Source organism: Drosophila rhopaloa, unplaced genomic scaffold, assembly GCF_018152115.1.
Source record: "Drosophila rhopaloa isolate 14029-0021.01 unplaced genomic scaffold, ASM1815211v1 contig_2, whole genome shotgun sequence".
Taxonomy (NCBI): Eukaryota; Metazoa; Arthropoda; class Insecta; order Diptera; family Drosophilidae; genus Drosophila; species Drosophila rhopaloa.
In genome coordinates this window covers 16788720-16810718 of record NW_025335083.1, presented here as the reverse complement: position 1 = coordinate 16810718, position 21999 = coordinate 16788720, and the positions used below count along the sequence as shown (strand labels likewise).

General features: G+C 38.8%; 2 protein-coding genes across 8 annotated transcripts in view; one reads left to right on the top strand and one right to left on the bottom strand.

Annotated features, from left to right (window-relative positions):
* The window catches only part of LOC108043812, a 51076-nt gene extending 44307 nt beyond the window's left edge, over positions 1-6769 (top strand). For all 4 annotated transcript variants that reach the window (XM_044460491.1, XM_044460490.1, XM_044460489.1 and 1 more), the window contains one exon: positions 918-6769. In XM_044460491.1, coding sequence (XP_044316426.1) covers positions 918-3106 — 2189 coding nt within the window. In that variant the 3' untranslated portion in view covers positions 3107-6769. The remainder of the gene's footprint in view (positions 1-917) is intronic.
* Positions 6770-7330: 561 nt separating this feature from the next.
* Positions 7331-21999, bottom strand: part of LOC108052655 (mucin-5AC) — a 42010-nt gene continuing 27341 nt past the window's right edge. For all 4 annotated transcript variants that reach the window (XM_044459997.1, XM_044459996.1, XM_044459998.1 and 1 more), the window contains 5 exons: positions 11845-11952; positions 10811-11009; positions 10570-10748; positions 10347-10506; positions 7331-9853 (listed from right to left, as the gene is read on the bottom strand). In XM_044459997.1, coding sequence (XP_044315932.1) covers positions 8733-9853; positions 10347-10506; positions 10570-10748; positions 10811-11009; positions 11845-11952 — 1767 coding nt within the window. In that variant the 3' untranslated portion in view covers positions 7331-8732. The remainder of the gene's footprint in view (positions 9854-10346; positions 10507-10569; positions 10749-10810; positions 11010-11844; positions 11953-21999) is intronic.

Here is a 21999-nt window from a genome sequence, read left to right as displayed (position 1 = left end):
TATCGAAATGTAGAAGAAATTTTTCAAATCGGACCATTCGTTAAAAAGTTATGCGTGATCAAAGTTTCTATCTCCATCTCCCTCGCACTCCCTTTACCTGAGTAACGGGTATCTGATAGTCGGGGCACTCGACTATAGCGTTCTCTCTTGTTTTGTATATTTAATATTTAAATTCAGTGGCGCGAATTAAACTAAATGAAATGATTAATAGACTCTTTGATACATGTAACTTTTAATTGCATATTATTTTTTTTCCTATACAATGCATGTGCAAACATATGTATAAATAATTTTGTTATTTTTACTTATACTTTAAATTGATTAAATATGGCTAAATGCTTTGCTACATAAAATGTTGGTTATTCATAGATTCGCAAATGAATATCCTTCTTGCCTTTTTAAATCATATAAAAATTGTTTTATGGTCCGGTCTAAGCAATATACATGCATATATAAAGCCCAGTGGTATATTATTGCCAGCAAAACGTCATGTTATTTGTTTTATTTTATTGTACTCATTTTTGGATTGCAAATCGTGTACTATAGTCAGTGCAGAACTGTCAGCTGTCGGGAAAAATGGTTTTAAGATTTTAGACAGTAAACAGATTTGTTCCGTCGCAGAAACCTAAATATCTGTCTTGTTCAAAGAGATTTTGATGTTTAAATAAATTTGAAAATATACAATTTTAGACTTAAAAATAGCCATGGTTTTTGTAAAGTAAGTTCACTTTACTACGACTTTAAACAGATATAAATATTTTAACAGTAGTTCAAATACACTTTAAGTTCAAAGGGAAGAAAAAACTGGCATTTTCCATAGGTATTTATTATTTTTCTAAAAAAAAGAATTAAAGCATAATAAAAGAGTGTTTGCTTTACGACTACACAAACTAATGTTAGAATTTCTTCCCCCTCAGGTTACTTTTCGCTGCTGAGCGAGAAGGGTCTGCCCACGGCCACGCAGTACGGATCTCTGATACAGCTGGTGCGGGAACGTGTCTACAAGTTTGCCTCGGTGGACAACATGCCGGCGTTTACTGAATCCTCGCCCAGCAATGCAAGTAGTCCAACGCACGAGGGCTGTCTGCCCATAATCAAGGGGCGTCCACAGTATGTTAAAACGACTGCAAGGGGCGGACAGGTGTTCCGCCTTCTGGCCGTCTTCGAGGATGGCAAACAGGAGCAGAGCCAGAATAATATGTCGCAGCACGGCAACATTAATGCACCCAAGTCTCATGGTAGTAGCTACATGGGACGCGAAAAGGAAAAGAACCGATACGCTCAATTGCTAAATGAGAACCGGCAGGTGATGTACGTCCCACTGTCCACCAAGGGCAAGTTTTACGAGATCGAACCGGGAATCCCACAGCTGCTCCAGAAGTTGGGCGATGCCCAGCGCAAGCTAAATCCGGAGTGTGTGCATCGATTGGGTGCTTTGGTAACGGCGGCTAAGCAGTTGCCGCTGACACTGCGATATATTTCGGGTCCCAGCGGTTCCGACATTCCCGAGCAGCTGTGCATTAGTCAGGTGAGCAAGGAGGATGTGGTCGTTGGCTGTTCCATTGAGGACGTGGACGCCCAGACGCCCCTGCAGCTGAGGAAGTTCCATCCCAGTCGAGATATGCAGCTGGTAAAGAGTTATCTGGGCTTTGACTCCGAGCAGCGAATGCTTGCCAACACAAATGTGCAGAATATGCTAAAGTTCTGTCAATTTAACTGCGATCCGTTCCTGAAGTTGGTGGAGATTGAGTTGATTCAACGATCGGAACGTTCGGGAAGCAAGAATCGGGAGGGCCTACGAATTTTGAAACCATTGCATTTCCCAAAGATCTTAAGACGCGAGAAGAGCACCATGGCAGCTGCGCACGAGAAAGAGGATTCCATTATATTCCTCAGCAAATCCGATCTGGAGAATATGGAGGCCAAGGAGGCAGCGGCGGCTTCTGCAGCTCAGTCGGAATCCAGTCTGAATCGCATCTCTGAACGCATGCGTGTGTTTCAGTCCACCAAAAAGAAGTGGTTCGGCAAACATCATCCTCAGCAGCAGCAGCAGCAATTGGTAGAGAAACAACAATCTGTCTTGGATCTGGATGAGCAGGCCAAGCGAATGAGCATGGAGCGCTATACGGACATGTCTAAGCTGCTGCAGGAGCGTTTCGGCTCGGATCCAGAGCAACCAGAACAGGATGTCATATCTCTAAACAGCACCGCAGCCTCCGATACTGAGACCACAATGCTAACCAACATGGAGCCCAAATCGTTGGATACGTTGCTGCAAAAGTCCATGTCCCTGCAGGACATTGAGCTGTTGAATGGCCAGTGCAAGCCGCGTCCCGATCTGCTGGCCAGCCACAATCACTCGGATGCCATCAGCGAGGCGGGTACCGAGCTGGAGGATGTGGAGAACCAGACACCGCCCCCACAGTCCTTCATCACGGAGAAGCTCTACAACGAGTTCCATGTGAAGACCCGGCAGTACAGCAAGTCATCGTCAAGCTTGCACCAGTTGCGCCATTTTTCGTTGCCACAAAAGTTGCAGCTCCACGAGGCGGAGAAGGAGAAGCGCCATTTGATGCTGCTAAAGGCGCAGCAGCAGTCAATGGCCAAGGAGCCAATTACTGGAAGAAGGGCAGCGGGTGGAGTTTGTCTTTTGGGTGGAGGACTCAACCACCTGCCGATTTCGCCCGCTTCGCTGGTGGAAGATGATCTTCCATACTCAAGTGTGCGCGATTCCCTGGTAATTTCCGGCGAGGACTGTCTGCGATCGGAGTCCGCCAGCAGACCAGTTCCGGCTGTGGACTACACCAAGGAGAATATATATGCGGAGATCTGTCCCTCGCACACTGTGGACACTTTTTCGGGCGCCACTCAGTTTACCCATCTGCAGGACGATGATGGGGATTACGCATCGCTAAAGTACTCGGTTAATGGACCACAGTCTGTCAGTCGCATCGAGGTGAATGGAGCGACGACGGCGGTGAAGAGCAGCGCCATTAGCTACCACACCGTCTACCTGGGCGAGGAACCGCTGGGCGAGAGACATGCTGCCCACATCACCACCGTGGAGCTGGCCGGAGAGGATAACATTTACAATACGCTCAAATGATGACTCATGTGATTCCGGCGACGTAAGTTTGCCGGCGCCAAGGGCCTGTTTTAAAGACGCCTATGGACAAAGGACAAACAAGGGGAGGGGCCTCTCACACATGATCCTACCCAAGGCCTTCTCACTGTCTTGTACTCGAAAGGAATTCATTTAATTTTCTTAGTAATCAATCTCAAAAAAACACTGATAAATTCAAACTTTATAAAATATTCAATTAATTTGAATACTCACTATATTTATCTATTGCCAATTAGGCTTAATTTTCAATCAATGAAAACCTATTTTATTCTTTTTTTGTTTTTAATGTGTATTTCTCAGTAAAGTACTTTGTAGAATTTATGTTATAATTTTGATAAAGTTACTTACAGAGCTAAAGTCAAGGAAAAATGATCTTTTATAGCGCCTTATAAATGTTTTATCCTCTAATTCAATTGAAGTTTGGTTGAGGTTGATTTTATGTTTGAATAATTTTAATATAATACACCGTACTTTAACTTATGGCAGGATTAACATCCAACAAAATTTCGAGTACAAGATAATGATAAAATAATATTTTAAACAGTGAATATTTGAATAAACCCATTTTTTTTCGCTGCAAGGCTTTGTTTAAGATCTGTATGATTTTGTGGATAGGCTTTTAAATGGATCAGCCACTATCAAATGAATTTATATTTTAATTTGTATACAATATTAAGAAATGGTTGCAGCTAAAAACGCCTTTTGAGTACGTAGTCATAAATCTGTGAAGGCTCTTCCCAATTTAAAGAAAAACACATTTTTTTGTCTGCCCTCTGACCATGGCTTGGAGGAGCTTGGAGTAATATTTAATCATTCAAACTATATTTAATGCAAGTCGAATGCGCTGATGCACAAAAACAAAACACAAGAGAAAAGTATCTTATTTTGCGTTTTAATAGAAAAACAAACACGAAACGGATTATGTATTGTGAATTCAAACAGAATTTGAATCTGGGTTAACAAACACCTAAACAAAAACGGAAAGAAAAATCTCTATCGTAACAAATAATTACATATATATTTGTAGCTAGTAGTATTAGCATAGGGATCATCTTTGTAAATGAGACGTCGCTGTGGACGACGAAAAACCCCCTTGAAATGACAAAAGAAATTGTAATATTATTATTAACCAAGTGAAGACAAGCAATTTTGTATTGTAATCTATATTTGGGTGGCTCCATTGCGCCACCAGTCCACCACCTTCGACACATTAAACACCCCAATCCCCAACCCATACAAAAAACATCATTATGAAACTGAACATTTGAAAATTGCAATATTATACAATTGTATACATTACTTATATATAGCTATACTTATACACATATACTTACATACATACAATATGGAAATCTTAGTGCAAACCTAAGGTATTATTAGCTCGTAGGCAATCAACAAGTCAAATCAAATCATAAGAGATATATATCTACATATGCATATATTGTATATTTGTAAAATAGCATAAACTTTTAGGGCAAAATGCCAAACTTTTACACGATCTCTCGTATTTTGTCGTTCTTTTTTGGAAACCCATTAACTTGGACTTGTTGGGTTCACTTGTTTGTACCGTCCCAACAATTCCAAGTTGATCAAACAAAACGATTACATCAAAGTGCGGGCATGTCCACACAGCATTGTAAATATTTGAATGAGTCTGGTTGTCCGTTTCGTTTAATGCCTGTAAATTAAATTGTGCAGGAAGCCTATCAGAGAACTTTCAATACAAACACATATTTGACATACCAATAAGTAACTTTATCGAGCCATATTGAAGTGCAGTCTCAAAGTAGAGTTTAGACTTTAAGATCCAGTTTCTAGTCTTAATTTGAAAACAAATATGAAACCGTTTCGAACCAGAGACATGCCGAACTTTTACTTGTGTAATGAATGACTTCGGTATCCCGGAGGATTCTTCAATATATACACTTTCAATTGGGTACTACATAAATAAATATTTAGCAAGAACTTATGATTTTTTATTTTATTTCATTTGACACCACAACCAATACAATAACCATTTCTGATTCGAAACTGAAACACTTTTTATTTCACTCCCCAATATGGCATAAGATCAAGGTGGAAAATAATTCAATAAATATTTTAAGGAAAGTCTAGAGTAACCAAAAACCCTGTATAAAATGAAGCAATACTCACAAAATAGCTATGATACTAGTTGTAAAACCTCTCTGACGATGCAACAATGCGGCAGCAACAAGTTCAGTCAGTGTGTGTGATAGTAGCTAAGTAACGAGGGTACTTGCTATCTGAATATCGGTGTTTTGTACATAAATAGGAACGAGGCGTAACCCAGCCCCAGGCATATTATGCGTAATGTGTACTAAGAGTACTCAGTGGCGGTTACTTTGCATTTCATAGTTGGTAGACAGGCTTCGCTGAAGCGCAAGGGTGATAAAATGTTGAAAGTGAGCGTTGACACGCATTCAATCTTTTTTGTCCTCAACCAGATCAGCTTTGTGTTATAAATAGATGTATCATCTGTGTTTGCAGATAATATTAAAGATAAAGAATACTTGACAACTAACAACCCGCCAGCATATAAATTGGTGTGATAATAATGTATAACAGAAAATAATGTGAATTATAATTAGAGGTCAGTTTTAAATTTTTTTTAGAGAAGTACGGAAAAAATATCTATCAGATATGCGCAAATAACATTTTAAACGGATGTTTTATTAATGACGAAATAACATAACATGTCGCATGTAATATTTATTTTTAGCAGCTTAAAATACAGCCACTAATAACACGGATACAAAGCTAGAATGTTATAGAAATCAAGCATTATCAGGAATTTTTACGGAAAGGAAGAACAAATGATTGCACTGAAAGGGGCCCTCAGAATGCCGCCCGAACAGGCCTTTAATATACTTTGTTGCAGCTTATAGTGAGGCAATACAAATTTCAATAAGAATTTAATCGATTATAGAAATGGAGAAACGAACAAAACCAACTAAGTAATCATGTTTTTGGTGTCTATGTTAATCCCTAGAAATTCACACACGATTAATCAATTAGAAATCAATGTCAAACAGTAGTAGTGCCCACACAGCAGCAAATATAGATAAACAAGTATTTAAAATATGTATTCATAAATTTGAAAAATATAACCTTGTAGCACTTTTAGATCCTCAACAAAGAAACAAAGACCCAACTTTAGGTATTCACGAAAAAAAGAAGATGATTTTTGGAACTGAGCGCTGATCGATATTTTAGAAGAGCCCTGCTCTGGCTTGGCATGACTGAATTGAGAAGATGAGAACTAAATTGAAACGAATTGAATTCTAATAAAATGTTTGGAAATGGGTACACGAATACACACATAGAAACACACATATAAGGAAAACTGATACGATATTACTGTTATAGTAGGATCTTTTTCTAAACGCTGACCATGGAAAATATGCAAGAAGTACTGCTTTAACAGCAGCTTAGTGACCTCAGCAAAGGCAGCTCACTTCAACAGATTAACTCTAACTGAGGCCACCCAATCAAGTCTAGCATACAAATTTATATTTCACGTTGTACTTATATTTACCTAGATAAAAAAAAAATTACACACAAAAATCCCTTTGGAAAACATGTTTAAACCCATACAAGTGAAATAAACTAAAATACCTTTTCAAACTGTTGAAAGTATTTTATTTTGGCAAGGTGGTAATTAATTCTAGATCCAAATGTAAGTAGGTTTACAGCTGCCAAATTTATACCTTCTAATCCGTATTAAGCCTTCCTTGAGCTTAATTTTATAAAATTTATAGATTTTAGTTTTAGGTCTTAATTTTGAAGATGTTAAGCCTCTTTAAATTTCTGCATCATAAAGTGCGACATCTAGCGCTGGCTCATGGAACCTGACGTAAAATGTATGTAAAAATAATACAGATGTCAACAAAAAAAAAACGGCTAAGTGGAGATTTATAGTCGAGTTTCAAACCTCATGGCAAAAGTGCTGTCTGCCCTTCGGCGTCTTATATGAAATTTGGTCGGAATTTAGGTCTAGATATCTAACGGAAATAATTTTTGATTTTTGGCTAATAAACCTGATTAAAAATATTTTATTGAAAATGAAAAACTTTCTATAAACGGCAAAATGTTAATATTAGTAAGTTTCCTAAAAAGTAAAATTACATGCACCAACCCCATCCAACCATTTAATTGTTGAAACCTTAAATAATTTCACACAATGCGTTCTTTTATATTTCATTTTAATTTCTGCACATATAGTATACATACATACTAATTCATAATGTTTGTTTATAATTTTCTATGCCTGGCTGCTGCTTTGTTTGCTGTACATGCATCTTACACATTTTGTTTCAGGGTTGTTACATTTAATTATTTGCGTTTCTTTTTTTAAATTTAACGGCCACATTCGATTCTATTGGATTCGGTTTACATTAGTTTTTATATATCATTCGGCCCACTTATCTGGCGGACGTACCGGTTGAAAGAGCAAGCAATTACCTATTTTATTTTGAATTTAGCAGAAGCATCAAAAAGTGCCTTAAAAATGTTAGAAATATTACATTAAATAGAACAGTTTGAAATTTTGCATTTAAAGTTTGTTTGAAATTTATAGCAGAAGTAAGACGAATTTAAGAATTCCTATTTTGTATACTTGGTAAAGCTCTTTCAACGATTGTTTCTAGAGCGCCAACACCATTGCCTAATACTTTTTGAACTCTCTGGGTTTTTTGGTTTGAATTGGATTTTATAGAAACACGCACCCGTACATATTCCAGATATTGTTTGCACATTTAGCTTTGCTTGGGTCTAGCGGTCCCCTAAAATTTTTCGATACATATCTAATTGGTTTTGTAGTTAGTTGTTCATTTTTCATCTTTTATTTTTATAAATTTTTGTCAATTTGGACGACGATCGTCTCCGCTCCAAGTTTATTTTGTTTTTTTTTTTGGTTTCGTATTATATTTAGTGTTAGTTTGGTTTGTTTATTTAGTTAACGATATGTTTGGTATACAAACTTTATAATACCCTGGCTATGTTTTTTGTTTTGGGATAGCTTAGAACAGCGCAGGTTGGCAACTTTTTGCTGAGCACTTGGGCGATTGTTATGCCACCTGAAGCCTGAGGAACAGATCTAAAAAGTCAGGGAAAGAGTCGGTAGCTTTAGAGTGGATGATACATCCAACAGATAGGCATAGAAATCAAGTGGCTTAGCGAACTATGGAGGAGGTAAGCCTCGGGAAATATACAGGTAATCAGTTTCTGTTACGATTCGTAAGTGAAAAGAAGTAACACAGTCATGTTCTAAATGGGAAAATGTATAGTATGGTTTAGGATTAACGGATAGCCAATTGATTTCGGTTTCAGAACATGACCTTTTTTAGAGTTTCAGTTAAGAGGTGTATTCTTTTCTCTAAGTGGTTCTTGTGGCACATTCAAAAGATAGTTTTAGGGTACATATGTAGGTATCTAAACTCTACTCATTCTCATTCTGAAACACACACACATACATTGCTCTAAAACACACACATTCTCACTTTTGCACACATACTCGCGCCTAGAATATAGACATACACACATATAGACCTGGTGGCTAACTAAAATCGTAACTAAATCCCATTTAATTCTACTGGCCAAGTTTAGCCGGACTGAGCACCAATTCTGGCTCGAATTTGCTCGACGTCGCCGAGGATGACGTCGCTGCCGCCGAGGGCGGTGACAGCAGGAGGCTGCTGCCACGCCCCATTACCGATCCGGCGGATGACGGATGTGATTTCTGGTGATCCGTGGTGTTGCTGAACGATGAGGTGGTCAATCCGCCCAGTACCACACCGGATGCGGTGGCCGGTCGCATCAAGCTCAGACTCAGACTCGTGACTCCGCTGGACTCCAGCACCTGGCCGGGAATACTGGCCATCGTGGTGGCTGTTGTTGTTGTTGTTGTGGTGGCCGCTGGAGGCGCCGGCAGCGGTAGCAGACTAATCGTTGTTGTGGTGGGCGGCATTGTGAAGGCAGTTCCTCCTCCTCCTCCGATCACTTTACCCGCGGAGCTGCTCATGGACATGCCCAGCGGACCGCGTACCGTCGCCGTTGCGGAATAGGTGTGCGGCAGGGCCGGTGGCAGGTCATAGCTCGTCGGATGCGACTGCGACGTGGGCAGCCGTGCCGTGATGGTGGGCGTTGTCGTCGTGGTCGTCGTCTTGGGCGTGGCACCCGTGGAGATGCCCGGCCGGTTGAGCCGTGGTATCGCACCCGTACTGCAGCTACTGGGCATTGGTGTTGCTGCTGCTGGTTGTGTTGCTGGTGGAAGAGCAACTGCAACAGGTGTCGCCTCATCGCTGGCATCGATCAGAGACGTCTCCTCCACCACCTCCAGCGAATCCTTGACCGTGGAGGAGGAGGACAGCGACTGGGACTTGGGCACATGCTGTTGCTGCTCCTGCTGCTGCCGCTGTTGTTGCAAGGCCACACGCTGCCGCACCAACTTGCTGTCGGGCTTCTCATCCACCGTGCTCAGGGTGGTGGCTCTCGTTATCCTCGATGTTGTGGCTCCTGCTCCTCCTCCTGCTGCTCCTGATGTTGGGTCTTTGGTGGTACTACTCGTAACGGCAGTTGTGGCTGTTGTACGTTTGGCAATCTGCTTCTGCTGCTGCTGCTGCTCCTGATCCTGATACTGATCCTGCTCCTCGTCACTCATCTCGCAGGCGTTCAGAGCCGTGTGCAGTTTCTTCATCTCCAGTGGTGCATCTAAATGAAACCAAAATTTCATTAGAAAATCTCAATCTTGTTTCTACAATGAAATTATTCTTTTGTCTAAAAGATCTTTACAAGTATTTATTCTGTGAAGGTGATTTTTTTGTTGGAATTATCACCTTAACTGAGACGAACTTTTATATTTATAGTTATTTTAACGACTAAAATACAAAGTGTTTTCTAATACAACAGTTTATATAAATCACTTTACTATAACTTTTCTTAGAAAAACCCAACAACCCAACTAATTTTAGATTATATAACAATATAAAATTTGTCTATTAAGCTAAGAAAACTAGAATAATTTAAAGAGTAATAATTAAAGTACATAATACCTTGTTGTTTTTAAAGACAACTAATAAAACTTTTCTTTTACAAAGTAGTACCAATCATTTAAACCTTAGGAAATTGACTCCTGTTTTCTTATAGTTAATCCATAATGACAGAATGCCTTCTTTTAAAATTAAATAGGGTTCAAAGATTTTACCGCCGCTATCCGGCTCGTTGATGATCGGCACCACGCGATTGATGGCCGTCTTCTGCTCGTTCTGCATGAACAAGGATGTGGTGGCTATCTGGCGCAGTGCCTCCATTCCCTCGTTGAGCATTTTGCTCTGGCTGCGTTTGTGCGCTATAGGATATTTGGGCTACCAAATGCAATGAAGGATATTAATCAAAACGGTGGATGAGCAAAATACGGATATAACAACCTGAAAACTGGGTCCTCTCGCTATCGAAACTCTTTTGCTCTCGTTCCGTAGCAACGAAGTTGTGTGATCCGCATCAATCTTATTGCCGTTTTTCTTGCGCGTCTTTTTGCTGGATGAGATGCAGTGCGATGGACAGATGCAGAAGAGGATGCGTAAAATGCAACAGATCAGGCCCAATCCTGCAGAGAAATGAACAATAAGTACTAGCTCAAATTTGATGTTTAATCAACTATTTCATTGCCTATGAGAGAGGGGCCTATAAGTCTTAGTTCCGTGGTTTTGAAGCCCTTCTCGCCGGTGCCAACGAATGCGATGACGAGGCCAAGCGCCACCGTGCCCAGACCCACGTAGAGAAAGGCATTCGCAAAGGTGCTGGGACCGCGTAGAACGCCCAGGAAATCCTCATCGTCCGACGAGCCGCCCAAAGAGGCGTCTTGGATCTGCCAATGGAAAGGGGCGTTATCAGTACATGTTCTTAAAGGATTTTATAAAAGATGTTTCCATATCAGTACAACTCCAGGAAGACAAACGGAAATGTTTTCGTTTCCCAACTAAAAAGTACCTAAGATTGGTTGAGTATGTAAATGTTATATATGTATGTCTTTTGAGATTTAGGCGACTAAAGCAAGCCTTAAGTCATGTATTAATGAAAATGTAGTTACCTTAACTAGTGATTGTGTTAAGATTGGTAAACAAAGTCTTAAGCACTTTAAGCACAGTTAAATTTAATTTAATATTAAAATATTGTAATTCATTTATTTAAAACATGGTAGACACGAGGTCTAAATTTTTAAGAATGGGTTTCTCCAAACTCAAAAGTTTAGATTCAGGACCAAGCCGTATTATAACTAATCAAAAGTTATTCACAAAATATATTGATATATGTAGCTTTACACACCTTACAATTTTGTATCTAACAAATAAGTATAATTATAATATTTCTTTAAGAAAACATTTATCAATCGATCTTCCTGGAGTTATGGATTAGTTGTGGTTCCTAACAAAATTCGTTATTAAACAAAGGGATTCTTATGAAAACCAAAGATAACAAATTTGTCTAAGCGAAAAGGATGATGACTTCTTAAGTTACTAAAATTGAGGATTATCTGTCTGCTTCACCTAACAGAGAATGCGCTGAACATTGAGAAAGTGGTGCATGAAAGAAAGGTGACATTGAGGAGAGCGAGTGATAGAAGGTTAGGGGTTACAAATAGAGGCATTGGGTTGGGGGTTCTATGTACACGGCGATGGGCGGTCCAGCGTGGTGGCACTTACTCGGTTGCGCTTCACCCAGCGTCGGTGGCAGGTGGCCTGCTGCTGCTGCTGATCCTGGACGCTGCAGCGTCGGCCCCGCTCCAGCCAGGCGGCACGTCCTTGGGCGCACTTTTGGCGTTTCGGGCCGGAGATCGGGAGGTCAAGAGGTCGGGTGATCGACAACGATAGCACGGAGACCAACACCAAGCGACGACGACAACAACACACAGAGGTTGCGGTTGCAATGGCGATTGGGTTTTTATTGTTTTGGCGGTGGTGGTGGGGCAGATGCATAGAAAATATATACAGTTCAGTGATTAGTTTGGGCTGTGTGAGATCGTCTCTCGTTTGTGGTTAAGGGGGAGTACACATATCTTTAAAATGTATATAAATATTTTCAAAAGCATACAATACAACTCATCACAAGAGTAACGTCTAATGCAAAAGCAATCAAATTTGGTTATCAAACCGAATACTGAATTTATATTTGGTTCTAAGAGTTTTCCTCTTGTCATCAATTACAACATCAATGGAATACATAGTTGGTAGCCAATTTCGTAGGTTAGGTAAAAGGCATAAACGCACATCGGAGTTAAACAGTTAACAGTTAGGATATGAAAACGAAAAACAGTTAAACAGCAAGTAATTGGAGAATATAGCTGCATAGAGAGGAAGGTAGACTTAGGTATGGAAAATATGGAACATTAACTGAAAAACGAGAACACTGAAAGGAGTTAAACACTTAGATGGTAGGTGGGGGAGCACACGTCAAGACACAAGTCAGATATAATTTGTAATATTTTCCAGAGAAATCAATCAGCATGCCCAATGCAGCAAATAGCTTAAATTCACAATATCATTTCTGTTGCGCAGCCCATGCAGAAATAAGAAAATAAACAAATAACCCCGTTAAATTTTGTATCCTTGTCTATACCGAAAAAAATATTGTTTATTTAAGTCGCAAAAGAAAAAATAGGACCTAAAACCCGAGAAAGATTTACCAAGTAATGGATATTTAAAAAAAAATTGGTTCAATTCATCTTTATTTTAATATCCCTTTTGGATGTTCTTGATTCGATTTAAAAAATTAAGTTGATAATTAGTACTTTTAATTAGCTTTAGGTCTAAGGTACTTAAATCGCTTCCTTTTTGTATGTTTTGTATCAGCAACACAATTTTAAATAAGAAATCACAAAACAAATCTTGATAGCCCAATGAACAACATGGGAAGCCATGACGCGACGTATACTTAATATTTTGGCATATTTGTTTGCCCTTCTAGGGCTTTATCTTCACTACAACTTGTCGCAAATAATACAAACACCAGTCAATGTCAGTTCAAGCTGCACGGACACCGAGTGATAGATGCCATCATCTACACCTGCCCACCCAATTTGCATACACGTGCACTGACCAAGCACGTAGACGGGCTAATGAGCGACTAGACCCCCGAGCTCGGAGCCATCCTGCTCCATGGAGCCGCGACTATAAACAAGGCAATGTCACTAAGCCAGCCACTAAATATGCTGCGTGCCGGTAATAAGGCAAATAAAACGGCACACAAACAGGCTGGCCTATATACGAATGAGGAAGGAAACCCAACAGATATGTACATATATATATAGATGACTATATAGTTGGTGTATGTATATAAGTGAACATGATGGACTTTGTATGTAGAGCCACGTTTTCTGGTTTCGTTTGCTTTTCGTGTGCAAAATCGCAGTCACACAAAGCGAGCGCCAGAAAAACAGAAAGCTGGCAGAAGGAAAGTGGAGAGAAAGTATCGATCGGCTGCTCCACATAACTGTAGCTGGAACTGTAACTGTTGTCCTGCCCTTGACTTAATGTAGGTGTAATCAACAATTTGCGACGCTGATTGACGAACGACGAGGAGACTCCACCGAAGGCCATCGGAGAGTCAAAAAGGCAACGCACGTACGCAAAGGCGATGCACGAGAAGTGGGGTTACCAAAAAAGATTGGTTGAAAGAGAAGCAACGTCTGAGGTGCGGCCCCGTTGGGAAGTTTATAAAATATTTGGTTATCTTGCTACCTGACAGCCAGGTGTTTGGACAGCTAAGGGTCGAACTTATCTAAATTGTAAAATTTTGAAAATATAGCTACTAACTTGATCATATTTAAAATAATAATACAATTTTATATCTTGATTCATTCGATAAAAAAATTTTATTGAACCAAAAGCATTTAATTTTTGAGACTCTTTCATTCAATTGATTTGAAATACTACCTATTGTTTTGACTAAACATTAATTTGATCAATCTGGTAAGATTTATACAATTATTGCTAATTTCATCAGGGTTTTGCAAGTTAAATAATGTTGAGCTTATCGAGAAAGTAAAGGTAATTTTTATCAATTTTGAAATTGTATATTAGTTTTTAATCAGCTATTTGGTTAATATAATACTTTTTTTGATTCACTTTAAACTTTGAAATCTATTTTTTATACCATAGATATACCAGTTATACTTTTTATACCAATTATATATAAATAAAATACAATTTTAATGTTTTATTTATATTCGTTAGCTATTGATTTAGTAAAGTTCGATTGTTGCTTTGCTTTTGTTATGTCCCCAAGGAGATTACGGTAATTTATACCCCATATGATTTGGTGAATTATTCATATTGCGCATTCGCCCATTGGGACACGTGGCTTACTGAATGTTTGTATCAAATATTTGCTATTTAATTTGAACGAAACATAGCTGCGAATACGCACACGCCATGTGTTCATTAAACTTTCACCTTTTGCCAATTTTCAATATTTCGCACAGTAAACTTTTAATCATGAGGTTAGCCGATATCTATGGCCCTTCGATGGATTTGCTATTTATACGGGCGCCAAGCTCCTGTTTACAAAGTAGCTTCACCTTTTCGTGTAACGAAACTCACGCAATGCGAGCGGACGACCAACAACAACAAAGTGTACATATAATAGAAATGTTGTAAAAATTACAACAAAGCGTCGAAAATGCTTTCAATCGGGTCTGGCTTATGGAGGCGACAAACCGCTAATGAACACCGCACACGGAAGCCAATAAAGGAAAGTGGGCTATGTTATGTGTAAGAAGCTTAATGGAAAATCGAAATTCGCCAAGAAGTCAGCAGAAAATAGCTTCTTCAAATAAGGTATTTTCCAGCTCAAAAAAGTTATTGTTTCACAAATAAATGATTAGCTATATCTGAAGCTTTATCATTTGTTAAAATATAAATGCATTACTGTATTCCGTATTAGCATTTTTTCTATGGGAAATCCTTTAGTTCTCTATTAAAATACAAAAAAAAAAGAAAAATGTATTGGTTCAGAAATCCTAAGAAATGGTCAAGCTCGATAGTTGTTCGACCATTTTTCTACATCACAACAAGATCCCTAATTAAACATGTCGGCGTCGCAATAATGCCCCTATAATTAATGATAATTACTGGGTAAAGGTCTCACCAGCGTTATCCGCAAAGTGGTCACATTTATACAAAGATTAGTGGGGAGTGGATTTTTTTCCATTGTGATTATCGCCATTGATTTTTGTTTCCATTGTGTAACAATGTAACAATAAATTGTTTTGCCGCAATTGGCTGGCGGCGTCGAAAATTAACATGTACTCGTCGACGATTTTCCCTTGGCGAACAGGAAGTGTAGGCCATTAATGACAGCAATTTATTCGTGCTTATCGATTGTTTGTTCAAGTGCGGAATTTGGTTTGCTCTTTTGCCCGCGGCTGGCTGTTAATTTGTGTTTCATTCGGCGGTAATGTGTTGAATCAATTAAAATATATTTATCGATAATGATTTCTTGTTTGTTCGTTTTTTGACGTCTTGTTTCAGTTTTTATACCCTTGATGGTGGGACTTCTACGCCAACTTGTCCCTTAATTTTAAAGCTATTTGGATAAAACGTTACCAAAAATCTGCTTCTATTGCAGTAAGAATGTATACCGGAATCGTATCAGTATATACTTTGAATTAAACCATAACTTTGAATCGTGATTATGATGAAAATTTTAAAGTATTAAATTATTCTGTTCTTCAAATCTTTATTGTCCGTGGTAAAATTTTTTGAATGTGTTAAATCCAAATACAAATTGTTTCTGCAGTGCGCCTCTTTTGCTGGTAAAATTCAGCCGATTTGTATTCCGAATTGAAGATTATCTGCTCGCACCCACATCCCTGTCTTTGGGCAATTGAAAACAAATCTGTGACAGCACTCGTATTGTACCATCTCAGCATATGTAGCCAAGGAGGCAGTTGCCGACAGCCCAGCGATTTGGCCCGTGTACAATTTTATTATGCAGCTGCTGGAGAAAGCAACGACTTCAGCCGAGTGGCGCAGAATCAAGTGCAAAATGCACTTGCAAAATCAGCGCAAAGGGGCAAAGTCCAAGGAAGGGAAGGCGAGGATGTTCGGACAGGTGGGCTGAGAGCCAAGAAACGTGGCCGGGAGGAAAAAAGTGCGCAGGCTAATGAAAAATGCAGGAGTAGCCGCAGCTGGAGCTGACACACGACCAAGTCGTAAAGAACGAGGCAGAGGTTGAGGTAGAGGCAGTGGTAGTGGCAGTGGCTAATGCTATGCTGTGGTTAGACAATGCAGCAGCCAGCGAGAATTCAGGGACAGGGGCACAGAGACAGAAACAGAGACATTACAGGCAATTTCACTAAGCGACACTGAAAGGCCAAAGCTGCCCTTCTCGCCACACTTCAGCCTGATGTTTCTTTGTTTCCGGCTGCTGTCCTGCGGCCCGGAGGCGTCTCGGCTCAAGGTGCTCCACGGCCTATGCGGCGAATCGGTTGAGCTGTCCCATTCTATCTATGTGTGAGTCCCCCCGAAACTGGCACATGGCCAGGGCCACGGGGCGAATGTGGAACAGTACGCTCTTGGTACACAAATCAGCATTAAGCCCCGGCTCGAAACAGTTCATTAGGCCAAATAATGCCCAGGGCCCTTTTCTACTTTGGACACTTCAAAGAAACCGCAGTGTGATAACCCAATCAAGGGTCAGATTACTGCTGGAAAATAAATTTTAGGGTCAGGTGTACCTAATCGGACCTTTTAAAATTAAAATTATAATTACTAAATTATAATTTAAAAAATGTAAATTCCATGTTTCCTATTTATTATATCAAATTAAAAAAACCATGTTATTTTACCAAGTATGCTGCTTCAAAAATAACCTAAAGTTGTATAAAGTTTTTCAATTTTATTATTTTTTGGAATGATAAAAACATTGCCCCAAATAAATACAAATTGCAAGTTAATATAAAGTTTAATTGGCTTAGAAAGTTCCTTTCCAAGTTGCATTTTCGCACACAACTAAATACCCGTGGTACTTTCAAAATGTGTTTAGTCTTTCTATTTGTCCCAGATCCTCTATCTTCTTTTTAATAAAATTGATTTCATTTTAAATTCAATTCGCGTAAAACGCACAAATCGATAGGAGCACATGCAACACATGGGACTGGGCCACAGGCACCAATGTTGAGGGAAAATCCCCATTCAAGGACTAAGGACCAAGAAAACCAACCGGAGAGATCTGGCCAACTGGCCAACAAAACAATTTAAAGGCAAAGCCACAAAGGAAAGTGGCGAAGTTCCCCCAAACGGAACCCGGGGAACCGAAAAAGTTAGCATTTAAGCGCAGATTGTGTAATGAAATCGGACCATCTAGAGGCGACTGGGGAGCAAAAGCGGGGTGGGGGAAAGGAAGGGAACCAGCGCCAGTGGCACCGCAAATTAAAGTCGATTTGCGGCTAAATGTGAACTTTGTGGCTGTGTGTATGTGCGAATACCGGTTTTGCGGACTTCAAACGGAAGCAGACATTTCTTTCGGTTTTTCTTTTTGCAGCCGGATATCCGGCCATGAAATGTAAACGTCGCAGCCGAGTTTCTTTTGCTTTGTTTGTCTAATGAAAATGTCAAACGGTCTGCCAGAGTCCCGGGTTAATTGAACGCATGTCGCTGGCTTGAATTGAAAAAATCCCAAGAAATAGCAAAAGCCATCGATCAGGTCTGCGTTCAGCGTTCTGCGCTCAATTTCACATTTGGCGACGACACTATAAATCAACGCCGAATCCCGAATACTGCGGAGAAGGAGCGCTGAAAAATATGCTACATAATTTGCTCGCAATAAAATGCTTAAAGTGCTGCGCCACTCGACAGCTCTCGGAGCGGAAAACAATGGAGCGGGACAGGGGACGTACGAACGGAAAATGGATGTCGCTGGTTTTCGGTTCCGTTCGATTGCATTTCATTGCACTGAAAAGTTTTGGAGCTCTCCTTTCCGGAGCTCTTACGTCCCCTTCCTTCCTTCCTTCGGCTGTTGTTGCTCTTGGCCGGCATAGGGGAAATAGTCTATGGCAGGCGAAACTTTTTGGCCACAAATGGCAGTAAGTCAAGTTGACAGAAGAAGCCAAGTTTAAGTCGAGCCTTTCAAGTGCACACACGAGTGCTGACCACAAATTGTGCAATTCTCGGCTGCCATTCCAAGGCCTTTCATTATCCACCGAAAATTGATTAAGTCCTGCTTTGGTTTAGAAGCGTTGTATTTCCATTGATTACTTACTGTGACCAGTTTTTTTTTTTTTTTTTTTGGCTAAGCTTACCACACGAACGTATACAGGTTGCGAGCGAGAAGAATCACATCGAAAAGTTTTGTGAAAATTATGCGAATGAGTTCTCAGGGATGGAAGACTTTGAGCTTTACGATGCATACACTTTGAGCCTGGCCTTGTAGATCTTATTTAAGCTTAAGTAGTAGGGTCCTGGGTTATCCTGGGTTCTCAACTCTTTTGGCAATTTCTAAGTTTTTTCTCTTTAAAATGATTTTTTAGAAGTTAGAAAAATGTAACCCCAAAAATATTTTAAATTCGTCTTTAAACCTAAATATTTTGAAGTTGTCAAAAATGTTCCTGTGCAATAAGTAATATTGATAAGCTTGTAAATTTTTCTTTAACATAAAAAAAAACACATAGTATAAAATATAGGTATATTCCAAAAACAACAAAAAATTATATTAAACAGATTTAAAATTGATAAAAAAAAGTTTATTTGAATATATTTATATTAAACTTACATTTTAAGAAATAAACGTTAAACCTATAAATAAAATACGTAAGCATAAAAAAATCGTACATTTTTGAAAATGTAATTTCAAGAAAAAGTATAACTGTGGCGAATTTTAAGGGTTACATTTTTCTTAGTACATCTCTTATACTAAATCAACTTCTCAGACTTAAAGATCGAAAAAAACCTTTTTTAATTTTTTGCCCCTAAATTCGGTTCCAAGAAACTTTGCCAAAACCACAAGCCATTAAAAACATTTAGAAAATATGTAGTATTAGTATATTAAGGCGTTGTGAGGGTTAGTCGATAAGGCATTTTTGCAGTGCTTGGTTCAAAGATACTTTTTAATGAACTCACTCTTGGTGCTTTGGCTTACGGTTAGTCAGCGATTAGCTTGTTGGTTACACGAAGCAGTTTTATGGGTTGTGGGTTGTATTTGTACAGTAAAGATTAATTATTTTCCCGCCGACACTGCAACATTGATAAATAAATGACATGCAATCGCTCTCGGGCCCACAAGTAAAAATTTAATTGAACAAGGGAAATTAAATAACATAATATTAAATGTTTTTTCCTGTCCGTAATTAAGCGCATGCGAGAAACGCACAGACTGCAAGATAAAGATATTAAAGAGAGCGAGAAAGAGTTGGCTAGAGGGAAATTAGAGCGAGACCGACAAGACAATTAAAATGCACGCAGCGGAACAACAGTTTTTTGCATTCCATATTTTATATTATAGACAGAGTGTACAAATACAGAAGGATATTTATATATATAAAGAGAGAGTGAGAGAGAGAGGAGCAGGAAAGATAATAAAAAATGACGAGCAAGGTAATGCAAACATGCTAGGAAAAAAATGTTGAAATTATACGATAGTTTTGTTTGTTGTTCAAATTCCGGCTGTTTTTACGTCCCAATATGCTAGAGTTCAATTTGGCGCACATACACACAATTACACGCGCACACACACTCACACATTTACAAAGATAAAGATATTTATATGGATTTAAGCTACTAAACCTAGCACGCTACTAAGTTTTTAGTCACACAGAGCACGGGCCACAGCACAAAGAGAGAGAGAGAGATATATATTATATATAATGAGAGACAGAGAGAGAGCATTGTGATTACAGTTTTAGACACCAATATAGGAATAGAATCGGTAAATTTGCATGGATCACAATAAATTGAGTCCTTAAATTTAGACTGTACCTAATTGTCGATCTGAATTTTTCATTGATTTTCATTTTAGCAAGCGTTGCATACTTTTGGGTTGATTTCTTTTTGAGGGTGAAATAGGTGTAATTAAATGTCGCGTACCTGCGTTTGAAAGAAATGAATAGAAAAAGTGTTTAACAGGAGTACGAGTGTGTGTGGGTGTGTTCTGTGTGGTCATTTTGGAGATTTAGTGCGTGCTTCGCATTGAGTAAGAGAAAGTAGGAGAGAAAGTAGAAAGGAAACCATAGGAATCTTGTCTCGTGTGTTTGTGAAAAAGAAAGGCTTAATTTCAAGCTTAAATAAATATTAATAGCAACGATTGAAGCTCGCAGCGGAAATATTCCCAGAACAGTGCCACATGTGTCAACATTGATAATAATAATAAAAGAAACGAATTAAATTAAAAGAAATGATTTTTATGTTTTCCTATCAATTCCGGTTTTGGCTTCATTACATACTTTTCAGGGTCTTTATAATCATTTGAAGCCCAAGTCTGCCCCAAAAGTACGCATGGAGAATACATGCCAAATTTATTTGATTTCGATGGCAAATTAACAAAGATAAATGGATCGTTTTGACAAGAAATAAATATATTTTCTTTTTAATGCAAGGTAAGATGAAATGCGCTCAATTGGCTTTGCTAAGTGGGGTTCGGTACTCAAATTTAATTTTGGTTGGGTTTTTAGCCGGCATTGCTAAATTCAAAGGCTTTCTAAACTACGAAAAACATTTCCTTACATTGTATTTATAAATTGTATTTGTTATAGAAAACACGCCAACTCTGACTTACCCAGACCGCTGGAAATGTATTTGCATTATGACTTACAGAACCCAAATCTAAGGAACAACATTTATCCACCCAAAAAGCCTTTAAACTCACAGCCAAAATTTCTGCTGTGTACACGTTTCGGTATTTTCTTTTTTTGCTGCCTTATTTGTTTTGTATTCTTTGGTTGTTTTTGTTTTTAGCGCTTGCTTCAACATGTGAATGTTCCACAAAAAAATGGTTTCGGGCCGAAATTAAAATGTGCATTTCAATTTAAGGCAAAAGTTTCGCTTTGGCAGCCGACTCGACGCGTATCGGTCGGCATTGTCAAAGGGAAAATTTTTTCACTTTCATTTGCCGTTTTTGTAAAACATTCAATTTTATTTTTTTTCATTTGGATTCTTTGTTTTTTTTGTTGCCAAGCGTTTTTGTTGACTTCTTGATTGGTTTGACTTTGTGGAACAAATTTCGCAATTGAATCAAGTTGAGCTCCTAGATCGAAAACGGGAATGAGAGGCAAGTAAGCTTTACAGAATCTTTTGGGAAAACTTGATACCATTTTGTTTATTTTATATTAATGCATTTTGCTTGAGTGTTTGTTTGGCGTTTGATTGTTTTGTTTTTCTTTTGTGGTTGCTGTTGGTGGTTCGTTTTTGGTTGTTAGTTAATGTTGCATACTTTCTTTTTGTTTATCGTTTGATTGTTTCATATGTCTGTTGTTTTCTTTTGTTTTGTTGATGACTACAAATGAAAAATTAAAGCCAACAAACCGAGAAAAAACAACTGAAAATTGGTGAAACTAATTGCTAATTGATATAGGAGAGAAGGAGAGCGGACAAAATGTATTTTCTATGTAAATTAAGCTAAATTTGCAAATGGCAAACTTGTTGAGTTTCGCCACTGATTTATGCTAATCACTGCCCCGATGGTATGTTAATTAAACCGCTCTAAATTTACAAGAGGCAGTAATTGCGTTAATGTACAATTTACTCGACTCAAATGTGGTGCCCAACATGGGGCCTTAAATTACTCAATTATGGCGCCCGACGTGGGGCCTTAAATTTATGAAATTATAGCTTAACTTATCTCATTTTGTAGAAACTCATTCTCTGCCT